This window comes from Lactuca serriola, chromosome 3, assembly GCF_051521515.1.
Source record: "Lactuca serriola cultivar US96UC23 chromosome 3, Lser_US96UC23_V15, whole genome shotgun sequence".
NCBI lineage: Eukaryota > Viridiplantae > Streptophyta > Magnoliopsida > Asterales > Asteraceae > Lactuca > Lactuca serriola.
In genome coordinates this window covers 239,933,067-239,947,349 of record NC_136410.1, presented here as the reverse complement: position 1 = coordinate 239,947,349, position 14,283 = coordinate 239,933,067, and the positions used below count along the sequence as shown (strand labels likewise).

Sequence of the window (14,283 nt, the reverse complement as noted above, 5' to 3'; positions counted from 1 at the left end):
TTTTCGTAGCAAATTCCGTAGTTATCCGGCTTTAGCTACGAAATTTCATGTTTTTGCTATGGAATTTTTCCATAGCCAAATCGAATTTTTCTTGTAGTGAAAGATAAAGTTATACGACAAATCATAAACTGTAATACTCGTTACCTCGGAAAGTACGCGAAGTTAAGGTTTTTTTATGTATTATATCCTTTCGATCGAGTAACAACTTCTAAAGAAGGTCTTCATTCCCCTTCTAAAGAAGCAAAAAAAGTTAGGGACATGGAGAGAGATAAAGTTGTAGAAGTGCTTCTAGATCTCATGGAATAAGGGAGGACCTCCTTCCTTTCTGCCCACTCTCTATTCACACGGTTCTCAAAGGACGGGTGGGCAACAGGTACCACGAGCCTTCTGTCCCACACATCTATCCAGAAGCAAGTGTAGTTCACCGTGTATATATATGCATGAATATGATGAGAAAGCAGGAAAAGACATTATACATATGACCAAATATGTTATTCAACATGATTATGTACAAAAGGAATGTACATTGCCTTAAACAGTTGATAAACGAAAATTAGACAAATACATAATAATTAATTGAAAATATACTGAAAATCAATTATTATTCTTATACTCTCGATAATCATGTAGAAATGATTTCTAAATATATGATATATTTTATTTTTATAATTATTATAAAAATATAAATCATTTTAGTTGTAATACGAAATTCGTCGTATATGATAACATAATTGATTCTCAAATTTTAGGAATTATTACCTAATAAATTATATATCATATCAATTATGCAATTTATCGAATATTATGGAAATCGTTGGTTTTCACGTTAGTTGAAAACTTGAAAATGCTATAAAAATAGCCATTAGGTTGCCCGAATTTTGTCATGACAGCCAATAAGATTTGAAAAATATATTAGGGCTTCTGAATCTCAAATACTAAAAGACTTAAATCAAAATCGTTCCTAAACACTAAAGAATTATGAGTATTCTAAAGTCTTATATCGGAGAGTTTAGGATTAGGATTCCTAGACATTGTTAGGTTCCATCACACCTATTGGACGCTCTATATGAGCTATGCATGTTTGTAAAAGCCTTATGAGTTAGGATCATTTCCTAAGCTATGGGTCATGGTGTTTGGGGGTTAGCTCTCGTGTGTGTATGTGTGAGAAAATTTACGAAAGGGGTGAAAGAGGGAGTTTTATGAAAAGGGTGTTTTCGTTACTTAGGATCAAGATCTTCTAAGTTATAACCGTTGACCCAGGAGGAGTCTTATATTGTAAATCTGCGCACACGGCATATATTTATAATAAAATGTATGGAAAGATTTATGCGAGTCGATATTCTCCGTCTGTGGTTGCTAGCTGCAACTTCGTCTGACGAGACTACACGACTATTCAAAATGTTAGTAATGATACACATACCTCCAATCTATTATGCTCTTACGGGGCAGGAATGCCTGTAGTGTTAGTTAAAGGCTCATCTTAGATCCCAGATTTGTTTTGTTATCGTATAAAATTTTCAATAAGTTTATACGGGGTCTTTGTTCACTCATACTAGTTGGAAGAGACTGTATCTAGTGGGATAGTTTGTGACTCGAAATGATACATGCCAATACTAAAAATTAAGTTATATAACACTTAATTGACAACATGACACGATTGGTTAAGGTTTATTAACTTACATTAAATAAGTTATTTATATAAACCTTTTGTTTTTATACGAAAAAACAATATTTATGTGGGAGGAGTTTGCCCCACTGGTTAAATGTCGGTTTCCAAATTAAGTAAGATAACACTTAATTAATACCCGATACGAATTTACAAACTTTACAAATTTGAAACTAATGAGTTTTACATATAAACTATACAAATGCTTGTATAAGGTTTCAACGATAAATTTGGCTATTTTATGTTTTCACAAAGTGTGATATGATTTTATTTTATATAAATTGGTATCCAAAATCCTTATATAAAAAACATTTTGGTCATGAGAACCATAAAAATTTGTTATAAGTTTGATTTACTTATATATTTAACGAATGGTGTATATTTGGATTTTAGCAAAAGATATTTCTAATGAGTATAAATACACTTTTATAACTCAATTACTTTACAATTTTGATAGAAAATTATGTATTTATAAAAGCCGGTCAACTAGATAAAATTTATAAAACACTTTTATGTATAAAAATACTTTGTGTCAAAACCTGTAGAACTTAACAACAACTTGGTTGACGTATCTTAATGCACGTATTTTATGGTTATTTATAAAGTCGGAAGTGTTAGTACAGAACACCCTCCATTATTTTTACCATACATTTATAAACGTTGGATTGTTAGGCGTGTGTCGCGATTTAGAAATAGCTATTGTTAATGTAATTTCTATTTCGGTAATAGTAGAAAATTATATTTATAATGTTCAATGTATGTTCAATAACTGTGATTACTGATTTATGTCGCGCACCTCGACGTTTCCGCCGCCGGCCGGGGGTGTGTCATTGAGTATTATCTAAATATACAATATAAGTATATAATGAGTTGATAAACAACAAAAAGAAAGTATAAAGTCATGCATAAATAAATAATTTGTTTTCATATTAATAGATACATAATGGACTTAACTATATAGCTAAATCTTTAAATATGTTAGAGAAGACTACATTAAATGCAATTGAGAATTCATTTTTTTCCTCATTATAAATATCTCCATCAAACTCCGAATATCATGACTCCCCTCAACAAACAATCGTTAAATTTGCTCATTTTTGTTTCCATTTTTATCTAGGCTAGGAGTTCTTCGACATAACGATATTTTTTCTTTATTTTATAGACAATATCTCTTGGATTGGTGTATTTGAGTTTTGACATGTTCTTTTTATGTACGTATTGGAACGAACCACAACAACATTGGAGCAACAGAATCTATGATGATGAAAACAAATTCTAAGATACATGATTCAGGAACTAATGCGATAATGCGATATGGGATATCTATATACCTAGTCCCATGTGTCAAGGACTCCAGGTCCATTTGTGTTATTGTTGTATTGTACTACATACAAATGTTTGCACGCTGGATTATGAAATGTGCAAAGTATTTTGTTCTTAGAAGAAACTTGACGAATAATTGTAATAACATCATCACCACCACATATAATATAATTTTCCTTGTTCTTTATATGCTAGTATCATAAATTTCTCTTTAAGAACATATTCTTGCGACTAGTCCACCACAAGGTTGTTTGAGGATGATCATTTTAAGAATTGAGTACACTAAAAGGAGTTGTCGTGATTTTGAATACCACATTGGTAAACTACGGGAAGGCCTAGAATTTAGAAATATATCATTGTGGCATATATCCCATATTAAATGTGGTATAAGACGTAAGATTTCTTTGATAAATTAAAATGTGATCGACTACTAAAAAAATTGTCTGAAGCCACTAATTTAGTATACCAAATAAAATAATTCAACAACATACCATTTCCAACTTTTTAAAGACATGTTAATTATGATTTACGAATAAGAAAGGTATATATATATATATATATATATATATATATATATATATATATATATATATATATATATATATATATATATATATATATATATATATATATATATATATATATATATACTCATAAAACATTGTTACAAAGAAAAAAAGAAAAAAAAACGATCTGCATTTTTGTCAGAATCTAAAGTTATCGCCTTGATAAACTACCATATGATAAGATAAAGTTAAATATTTCATATATATATATATAAGTTTGTTCTTTTATTAGAGGCTAATATAAATATAATGACCAAAATAATTTTCTAATAATATGTACCATATCATAATACATGCATCTTAGCAGGCTCTATCAATTTTAAGATTTGATCTTAAAAACAAAAACAGAGGCCTAGGATTTCAATATCATTGGTGCATAATGCTAGAAAACATAGGTATTTCAGATGTATAATTCCATCAATTATCCATTAGAAACCCATTTACCGATAGAATTCATAAAAACAAAATCCTTTGGAGAAAACATGTGGGTTAAGTCGGTGCACTGCTACTAATCTTTCAATTGTGCCACATCAAATTTGCAATGCTCACTTACATCGGTGCAATACCAACTATCTTTCAAAGTGGACCCCATTAAAACATCAAAAACTAATTTATAAATTTTAAAATATATCTAAAATAATATATATATATATATATATATATATATATATATATATATATATATATATATATATGAAGGGCCATGTAAATGGTTTGGGATAGGCTTAGCATGTGATATGTTTTGTTTTGTGTCTGTAATTTCACTTTTTGTTAATTTGAACTTTGTTGTGTTTACTACCGTAAACATGTTTACGGCCGTTTACGGCCGCAAACTCCGTTTGTGGTCCAGTTGAGTATAAATAGTGTAGGAGCTGGTCTTTTGTAATGGTTGGTTGCTCTAGAAGTTTACTGCCAGTCTTGAGTTGTACCTGACGATTTCTTGTGTTTAATCGTGTGCAATCTCAATTCATCCATCTTACTGTGTTACTCTTGATTCATGTTTTTTTGATTATCAGTTTTAGATCCGGAATCGGGCTTAACAATTGGTATCAGAGCAGTAAACTGGTATCAAACTCATCTGATCGAGATTTTGTGTGTTCAAGATGTTGTTCTCATCGATTGGTTGTTGGATTTTGCGTTCTGGGTTGTGAAGAAACATGTTCTGTCTGAAAAGTACGAGTTTTAAAGGTTGATTGAGAGTTTACTGCCAACCGTAAATTTTGTTTACTGTCCATTCAGAAACCGTAATCACTAAATACTCATACACCGTAAACAAGTTGAAGAGCAGTAAACACCTTAGACCGTAAACACCAATCAGTAAACACCATACCATAAACACCAAACAGTAAACCCAAAAACCGTAAACCCATAAAACAGTAAACCCAAAACCGTAAACATCTAAACCATAAATCCCATACCGTAAACCCATAAAACAGTAAACCCAAAAACCATAAACCCATAAAACAGTAAACCCAAAACCGTAAACATCTAAACCATAAATCCCATACCATAAACTCTGTTTACGGTCGCATTCATTTCAACTAACCTCAACCGTAAACTCTTTTGGAACAGTTAAATCACTTTCAAATGGATTCTCAAACTCATTTTCAGGAACTTGATGCTGTTATGGGCACCACTACACGCAATCCAAGATTGATGTCTGCTGAAGGTTTTCCCGAGTGGAAATACAGAATCGAGAAGTACATCAAAATGAAAGATTTCAAGATCTGGAGAAGCATACTTAGAGGTCCTATCAGAGTGACTATGACTGTCGGAGGTCAATTGATTGACAAAGCTATTGAGAACTATATTGATGAAGAATTTGAACTGGTTGAAGAACAGGAAAGAGCATTAGCCACCTTAACCATGGCATTATCTCCTAATATTGCTCAAGGTTTTCGTGAATACACTGCAACTAAAGCTCTATGGGAAGCTCTTATTGAGGTCTACGAGGGAAATGAAGATATGAAAGAAAGTAGGCAGGACATGCTAATACAGAAGTTTAACATGTTTAACTACATTCCAGGAGAAACCCTCGAGGCTCAACTGCAAAGGTTCACCGCTCTCACAACTGACATGAACATTTCAGGGATCTGTTTGTCCAAGTCAGAAATCAACAAGAAACTTCTGAATGCACTTCCTCGTTCATGGGATATGAATGTTGCTGTAATTAAGAAAACCAAGGACTTGGTTCGTCTCACTCTTGCAGAGGTCATGGCAATCATCAAAGCTTATGACATTGATGACAAACAGAGAGAAATCAACCATATGAATTCATATTCTACTGCAAACCTTGGTGTTTCATCCAACAATGCAACACTATCATCCTTCATGACTTCCTCAGGTCAAGCCTTCGCAGTTCAACAACCTCAGACTCAAACCCTCAATGCTGCAACATCCATCCCTCAACATCAACCTTCAAGTGTGCCATCTCAACAAACTATTCCTGCTCCCAATGTGTCAGCCAAAGTCTCCTCTTCAAACACCAAAGAATCTGATGAAAATCTTGCTCTAGCCATTGGGCTAGTTAATTGCTACAATGCCTTTGTAGCCGGAGATCTTCCACCTCAGCTATCCTTTGCTGACTTGGACCAGATACATCCCGAAGATGTGGAGGAAATGGACATTACTTGGCAGATTGCCATGGCTGTCTTCAGAGCCAAACAATTTGCCAAGAAAACAGGGAAAAACAACAAGGCTATGAATGCTGACAAAAAGGTGGGATTTAATAAAAGTATGCTGAGACGTTTTAACTGCCACGAGTCGGGTCACTTTGCTCGTGACTGCCCGAGGCCAGATCGCAGAATCAACAACAACCGACAGATGGTTGCAGTAGGAAACAATCGTGCAGGAGCTACAACCAATGGAGAAACAGCTATGGTTGTTCAATCATTTGATTAGGAGGATCAAATTCAAGCTTTAAACATCACAGGGTCAGAAAATGCTCATCTAGCTCAAATTGATGATGCTGCTTCAAAGAACAATGATACTGATCCCGAGGCAGAAATGATGGAGCTGCAGTTTGCCCTAATGGTTTCCACCTCCTCTGAGCCCAAGAAAAGTGAGGTAAATCTACCGTCTTGTTCTTTTGCTTGCAAAGAATATGTTACACTTCTTCGAAATGAAATTCAAACTTTACGTAGGCAAGTAGAGGACCTTAAATATGAGGGTTATCAACTTAGGAAGGGACAAAAACCACTTAAGGCCCAACTAGAAGCCAAAACAAAAGATTTTAGAAAAATTCAATCAGAATTCAGTGAAAAGTGTGAAATTTATGATTATACTAAGAGACAACTTGATGCTGTGACCAAAGAACTTGATGAGTTAAAAATTAAAAGTGGAAAAACAGATGTGAGTTTCAAAAACTATTCCGCTTCTAGTAAAACAGTTGAGTCTTTGTATGAAACCCAATTGAAATTTAAAGAAAATCAAAACAAGGGTTTAGGGTATGATTGTGTTCCTCCTCCTTTTAATCATAACTACACATTAATCCCTTTGACACAGAACGAAACTGACAGGGAGCCACATCATCAATATGGCAAACCTGCTGGTTTTGTTTCAAGAGGTTTTATTAACATTGAAAGTACTAATGTTTCTACTTCCTCTGCAGATACGCCCTTAGATCAGGCCAAGTGTGAAGCTGGAGAATCTGTTTCTGTTTTTAATTCTGATTTTTCTATTGTGAACAAATTTGAGTGTGTTTCTGATGATAAGACTGAAAAAGCTCCTTGTGTTAGCTCATCATTGGATAATGTTGAATTTAATTTTTTTGATATGTTTGATGAATTGTTTGGTAATTCTGATGCTTGTGATTCTCATGAGGAATCATCAACTCCACAAATCAAATCAAATGAGGCACCTTTACTTATTTCTCAATCTAATTCTCATGCATGTTCTTCTAAGAAGAGTAAGAGTGTCTGTCAAGGAAATAAATCTGAAAAATGCAATACAAATTCAAATAATAAACAAATTTGTTTTAATTGTGGAGTTGGTGGTCACATAGCTAGAAACTGTCAAAATAGGATCTTTGTAAACTATCTGTCACCAAGAGGGGAGAATGAGTCTCGAGGAAGGTCTTTAATTAGAAAATCCTCAAGAACTCGCTCTCAAAGTAAGGATCAGAAAGATAGTAAGAACAGAAAAGGGGCTATTTTTCAATCAAATAAAAAGGTTTTTACTAACAAAACTCGAAACAGGTTGTCAAAACCGAACAAGGCTCAGCCAAGATCGGTTTCATCAAAAAGCAATTCTAGATCTTCTACTAATTTTGGTAGAAAATCCAGAAGGTCTATGCAAACTCCTGTGAAGTCTATTTCAAAATCATCAGAGACTGTTGTAAAACCTAAACTTCAATGGAAGCCCAAATCACTCTCTAGTTCATCGTTACCTCCCTCTGAAGTGATTAGAAATGAAGATCCTAATTTGCAAATTTTAAAGTCTAAATCAGAAAAGGTGAAAAGGAAAACCAGGACAGTGATGACCTGGGTTCCTAAGTCTAAATGATTCCGCTCATTTTGCAGGGACAGTTGCGGAGGAATATCGTCCGCCCTTGGTACGTCGATAGCGGTTGTTCCCGGCATATGACTGGAGACATCTCCCAGCTGAGCGAAATTCAATCTTTTAATGGGGGTTATGTTTCCTTTGCGGGCGGAGATGGTGGAAAGATCACACTGCGCGAAACTGTTACAAATGGAGTGTTGAGCTTTGAAAATGCCAACTTTGCACCCGAATTAAAGCATAGTTTGTTGAGCGTTTCTCAGATATGTGACAAAGGCTACTCAACGCACTTTACTGATAAAAGTGTATGATTCTCAAGTCTGGCATCGTCATCCCAGAAGAATGGATTCTAGTCAAATCAAAATGGGATGGGAATGCCTACATCATTGATATGAACAGTAACCTACCTAAACAAGTCACTTGTTTATTCTCAAAGGTTTCCGAACACAATGCAATGTTATGGCATTGAAGACTTGGTCATGCTAATACGAAAAACCTGAATCGTCTTGTGAAAAATGTGATGGTCCGAGGCCTTCCTGTCAGAGACTTTATCATGTTTGAAAAGTGTGTTTCTGATGGGTTTTGGTCATAAGACATCCTATGTGCTCATACAAACCCTAATGCTTGGATCTAGGTTTCTCTATTGTACATGCTTTGAATCCAAGACTATAAACCCTAATTCTAGCATATGGAAATCGATATTAACATATAATTAGGTTTATGATATTACCTTGATTGTTATGTAGCAATAACAATCCCAATTCCTCCTTGAATTGACTTTGGAAGGCTTAGAGTCACAAGTGTCACTCCTCTAATGGTTCGCAAACACCATAAGCAAGAGGATGAAGAGGAGAGAGGATAGAGGCTTCCCAAAACGTGTTCTAACCCTAGAAAAGAAGTTCCCCACGTTTTTGAGCCTTAAGGGTTCTATATATAGTGAGGCTATTAGGGTTATCTAACAAGGAAACCCTAATTTGGATGCTTAAGCCCTAAGCAACCCATGGAGCCCTTTCCATAAGGCCTTGGACGATTTCATATGGGCTTCCCCCATAGAATTCGTCCACCTTATAATAAAAGGCAAACCATGGCCCAAATTGCAATTATCTTATAATTACAATTCCAGTCCCTTAAGTTTAATTAATCTCTTTTAGTCACAAAAATAATTACTAATTAATTCTTGACTAATATTAATTAAACAATATGATTTCTCCTTTAATATATTATTCTCATAATATATTAATAGATCATATTTAATCCTTTCTCTCCATAATTCATCCTATCAAGTTGCTTTGGTGAAGGCAACCCAAAAGGACCATGCACCATCGGGTCAAGTACATACCAAAATAGTTATGCACTTAGACACTAATCCAACAGTCTCCCACTTGGATAAGTCTAATAACTATTATGCGTATGACTTCAGATCCTGATCTGCAATCGTAGCTTTCCAAAGCCGCTGTCAACTCTGATCATATCAGATACGCGTGTCCTTAGATAAGGGATCATATATTCCTCCATTCTAGATATCATATGAGATATGATTTCAAATCATTCTCTTTGTACTATATCTCGATTCCCGATTTATGACGACTGACTAATTGAACAAATCAAATTAGCCCTAGCCCGGCCGAGCATTTACGTTTGTCATCACTAAATCATCGAGGGGCCCAAAGATATCGCTTTTATCCTACCTTGGATAAAAGGAACGGATAAACTTTGATACAATGCTTGCTTGCACTTACTAATCGAATCACACACAATAATATGTTTTATAACACCAAGTTACTAGTGTGTTTACATATTATCAATGTGCAACCGATTTGCAAGATACAACTCACACATCTCGGTTTCAAGAATATAAGATGTTATCGTCTCACCAATCACTTGTGATACAATCCATGGAGTGATCCAAATGAGCGTGGGTTTAATCCAATGCTCAAATCATATTCATAAGCACTCATGAACGTTGCAGCAAACATTGCTTATGTCTAATACTCTTTTAGATAATCCACACACCAATTCACGACAATCTTCATTCATATCTACTTCCAACATATGAACGACTGTGGCCCATTCGAATAATTCGATTATTCTTAATAAATTCAATTATTATAGAAGTCAAAACATGCAAATGTGAAACACAAGAATAATACTAATCCCATATGGCCTCAAACCTTTGAATATAAATAAAACTCCTTTTATTTATCACCATATCGATTACTCATTATTTGTCGTTTCGGGTAATCAACTTCTTACTTGAATTATTACACTTGTCCCATGCTCCTAGCATGCACACAATGTTTACCTATGGTTCTTACTTTGTGAAATAGACAAAATTGAGCACATTTCCAATCATTCTCATTTCACAACTCCAAATCCTTTTTCATAAGTGAAAGAATATCAAATTCTTGTCACTTATAGAATATGTTAGATTCTAACATTTTATGCAATGATCCTTTTGTAATGTCACTACACCAAAGTCACAAAGACTATTGCCAATGATATTACAAAATCTTCTATCGGAGATTGTTACAAGACAATTCCTTAGATATGATGTCTCTCACTCAAAGTACATTCCTTTGAACATCCTTTTGCATAAAAGTTTCCAATCTAGTCATAGATTTTCAGTATTCAATTCCTAATATGGACACGCTTCCATATTTTCCATATGACAACTCATTCTTAATAGAATCTTATCTATTCGCAATGATGTCGATATGGTCCATCCAATATGGAAACATTTCCATAATTTCCATATGACAAATCATTCTTAATAGAATCTTTTCTATTTATAATAATGTCGATATGGTCCATCCAATACCATGCTTCCAACTACTCACAAGCGACCAATCCTCGTCAAACTTTGGATTGTCCTTTGATAGTTGTTTAATTATTTTAGTCAAAACCAATTCTAGTCCCTTTTCCCTCTAAATGCACTCGACATTTGGAAAATTTTAGAATGGTCAAATATTAAAGCATTTGCAATCGATCCTATACCCAAAACGTATGAGACACGATGCATAATGTTTTATTTGCTATGTTCTCAAAAATCGAATTGTGAAGAGGAATGCCGTAATCGTAATCGAAATTTTAAGAACACACTATGTACCCTTGACTAAATTTATTAACATTTCTCAACCTAATCCTTTAGATTTGAAATGAAGCATAATATTCTCTCCCTTAATTATAGCAAAACAACTTTACAACCCTTACGACTTTGCAAGGTATAACTCTTGTTTTCTATAATTAATATTGCCAACTTGCAATACTTTCCATAATAATCATACAATCATAACTTTTATGCTCCTACTATCATGATGATTACTATAAAACATAACACTTATGCTCCCACTAGCTTCGAATGTCTTTAGAAACAGCTTAACTTTCAGAAAAACAATGCTTATTGAATTTCTTAAGTTCATGTTTCTAATACTTAGTGCTTTGATAATCTTTTATCAAGGCTTATTGAACTTATACACCTTTGCCTTAGATAGTTCATATGCGTGTCTAAACAATTACGACTAATTGCCAAACCTCACAATTCAAATTATGGAAAGGGATACCGTAACCATAATCGAATTCGAGAATGCAATTTTACAATCACTATCTTCTTAAAATCTTTCTTAGTGAAAGCATTTCCTCACAATCATTTTCATGAAGGAGGAAATCTTATGACAGTTAGATTTAAACGTTGTATTTGTTCCTATCCATGTGAATTTGTTAAAACCAAAGTTTACGACAAATTCAAACTCATATGGATCGAACTTTCTTAATCTTGATTTCTTGCCTTATGGTAGCACAGCTGCCCACCATGTCTTCCAAGTAGTTAAGCAGCTCACCCTTTCCTATCAATGTACCTTTCATTGATTAAGGTGCTTTGCCTTTTATGCGTTCAAAATGAAAACTCATAGAACTCACATGCATAATTAACTCGATTGGATTGGCACAGAAACAAAATAATGTCAACACGATAGGTTGTAAACCTCAACTTGTGTGCTAGTGATGATCGATAAGGTTTATTTGATTTGTTCTTGAAACCTTTCAAGACCATTAAGACTATCCTTGACATATAAGACTCTCTTGTCAATAACCATTTCTTGACAAATAGATATTCAAGAGTTAGTGTATCTTTTATTAAAACAAAACACTTCATAACTTTGGTCCTAGTTGGTCTTTGTCTTATCCAAGACATCACAACTTTCCACAATTGATGAATGTTATAAACCTTCTTAATACTTGTCACTCATTGTCACAATCTTAACTCTAAGACTTGTTTTGGAACGAAGTATGATTGACTTTTTGATTTAACCATATCTTCAATTCTTGATTCCTCTTCTTAAACATACAATTGTACTAAGACTCACTTAGAGGATCAATTGAGATATGGTTATTAATCATTAAGACCTATCATAAAGCATAAAAGGTACTCTCCCTTCTTCTTAGAATGGAGAAACTTTTATCTTTCTGCCTACTTGATTCTTCTTATTCGTTCTACTATTGATTTAAACCTTTTCAATCAATTCAGAATTACACTTAATCTTATAAGTATAATCATATTTACTAAACCTTTAGTAAATCATGACGAATATCATTGGTATTTTTATGGTGGACTTGATTAGCACGCAACTTTGTGTGCTCGATCTCCTAGTCCTTCACTTGACACTTTGTCAATGAATTAGTCTTATTTACAAATATGAAATTTCTCATTCATCGTGCAACCAAGTTGCATGATTCCTAGTTTCCGTCCAATTGAAACTTGGGCGATGAGAAACTCTCCCTATTTGGTAAATTCTCGACATTTCCATAAACAACATAATTAAGAATCAACTCCATTATTGCTAATAGAAACATTCAAACATCGATTTTTCATATACGCCATTGCAAGGATAAATAAATAATATAAAAATCAAAATTTATTTTATTGCGGAAAATTTTTGTCCTTACAATGCAATTCATTGAAAAACTATGCTAATACATCTTTTTTAGCAATCTAATTCTAACTCTAAGTAGTAGCTCAAGAATCTAATCTTAGAAAAATGCGATCGAAATCCATTCTTTCACGGTTCGATTTTGCTCACTTCTTCCCTTAAGCTTCCTTTCTTTTCTTTGATCCTACAAAACATCAATTGTAATCTTATCACATTATGTATTAAGAATCTAGAATAGAAGCTTAAAAGAGTTAGTCAATAGATTTTACCTAAAGCAAAGCCATACGTTTTGACTCTTCCATCTCTTAGATCTCTTAGGTAAATTGGGCAGCTTCGTCTCCAATGCTCTTTCTCTTGGCAATAAAAGCAAATTGACTCTTTTGGAACATGACATGGAACTACTTCAGACATTGCCTTTCTCTTATGATCAAACTTTTCGATCATAGCATGTCTTTCGTTGTCATTGTCTATATCCATAGAGGTCTTGAAGGCAGATTCACCAATCAACTTTGCTTTTCTATTGCGCCAAACCATTTCTGATTCAGCAGCAATAAGCATATAGGTGAGATCTATAAGGTTCACGTCGCGGTTAATCATATAGTACTCTCTTACGAACTCACTATATGAGTTAGGAAGTGACTGAAGAACCCAATCAACAGCCATCTCCTCACAGACAACGGATCCCAACATTCTTAACCTATCAATGTGTGACTTCATCCCTAGGACGTGTGCACACACCGGCTTTCCTTCTTTATGTTTACTTGCCAAAAGTGCATGAGTGATCTTGAACTTTTCAAGCCTTCGAACTTGTGGGTTAGGGAGAATAATTGGAGGAGGAGGAGGAGGAAGTGAAGTATGATCTCTTGTTCCTCAATCGAATCGTGGAATATCATCTTCATGTGGAATGCTTGTTCCACGGGATTTGGGAAGACCATAATTGTCGAACTTTGACATCTACAAAACGGGAGAAAACAAATTCAAGTTAGTTGATTGATTGAATCCTTAGTAAATCACCCAAATGAGATACTAAGGCTAGGACCCAACACAATATTCTACAACTCGGGAAAGGGATGCCATAACCCAAATTGCAGAACATTTGAAGGTAAGTGAATGACGATTCACTAATTTCCACCATGAAAAACGAAAAAGAAATTTAAGTTTTAAATCTATGAAAACTCCTAGATCCTTTGAGATTCATTGAACATTTTCAATGGCATGTTTAAATCTCGATATGCCCCCCTTGTTTGTGACGGGGATGCTGAAGATCACAAAGCGGGTGTGAATAACCATGCAAACTTACATGGTG

General features: G+C 34.2%; 1 protein-coding gene across 1 annotated transcript; it reads left to right on the top strand.

Moving 5' to 3' along the window:
- The first annotated feature begins 5,142 nt into the window (after positions 1-5,142).
- LOC145096112 (uncharacterized) lies at positions 5,143-8,363 on the top strand. Its single transcript, XM_079033880.1, has 7 exons — positions 5,143-5,721; positions 5,809-6,273; positions 6,457-6,621; positions 6,844-6,906; positions 7,060-7,331; positions 7,752-8,007; positions 8,076-8,363. The coding sequence occupies exons 1-7, from the start codon at positions 5,143-5,145 to the stop codon at positions 8,361-8,363; spliced, it is 2,088 nt and encodes a 695-aa protein (XP_078890006.1).
- The last annotated feature ends 5,920 nt before the right edge of the window (positions 8,364-14,283 follow it).

Excerpts from the sequence above, each read along its gene's own strand:
- LOC145096112 (XM_079033880.1), top strand. The coding sequence starts at position 5,143 with ATGGATTCTCAAACTCATTTTCAGGAACTTGATGCTGTTATGGGCACC. Across the intron at positions 6,907-7,059 it reads TTAAAAGTGGAAAAACAGAT|AACGAAACTGACAGGGAGCC; the intron begins GTGAGTTTCAAA and ends CCTTTGACACAG. Across the intron at positions 8,008-8,075 it reads TAAAGTCTAAATCAGAAAAG|GGACAGTTGCGGAGGAATAT; the intron begins GTGAAAAGGAAA and ends CTCATTTTGCAG.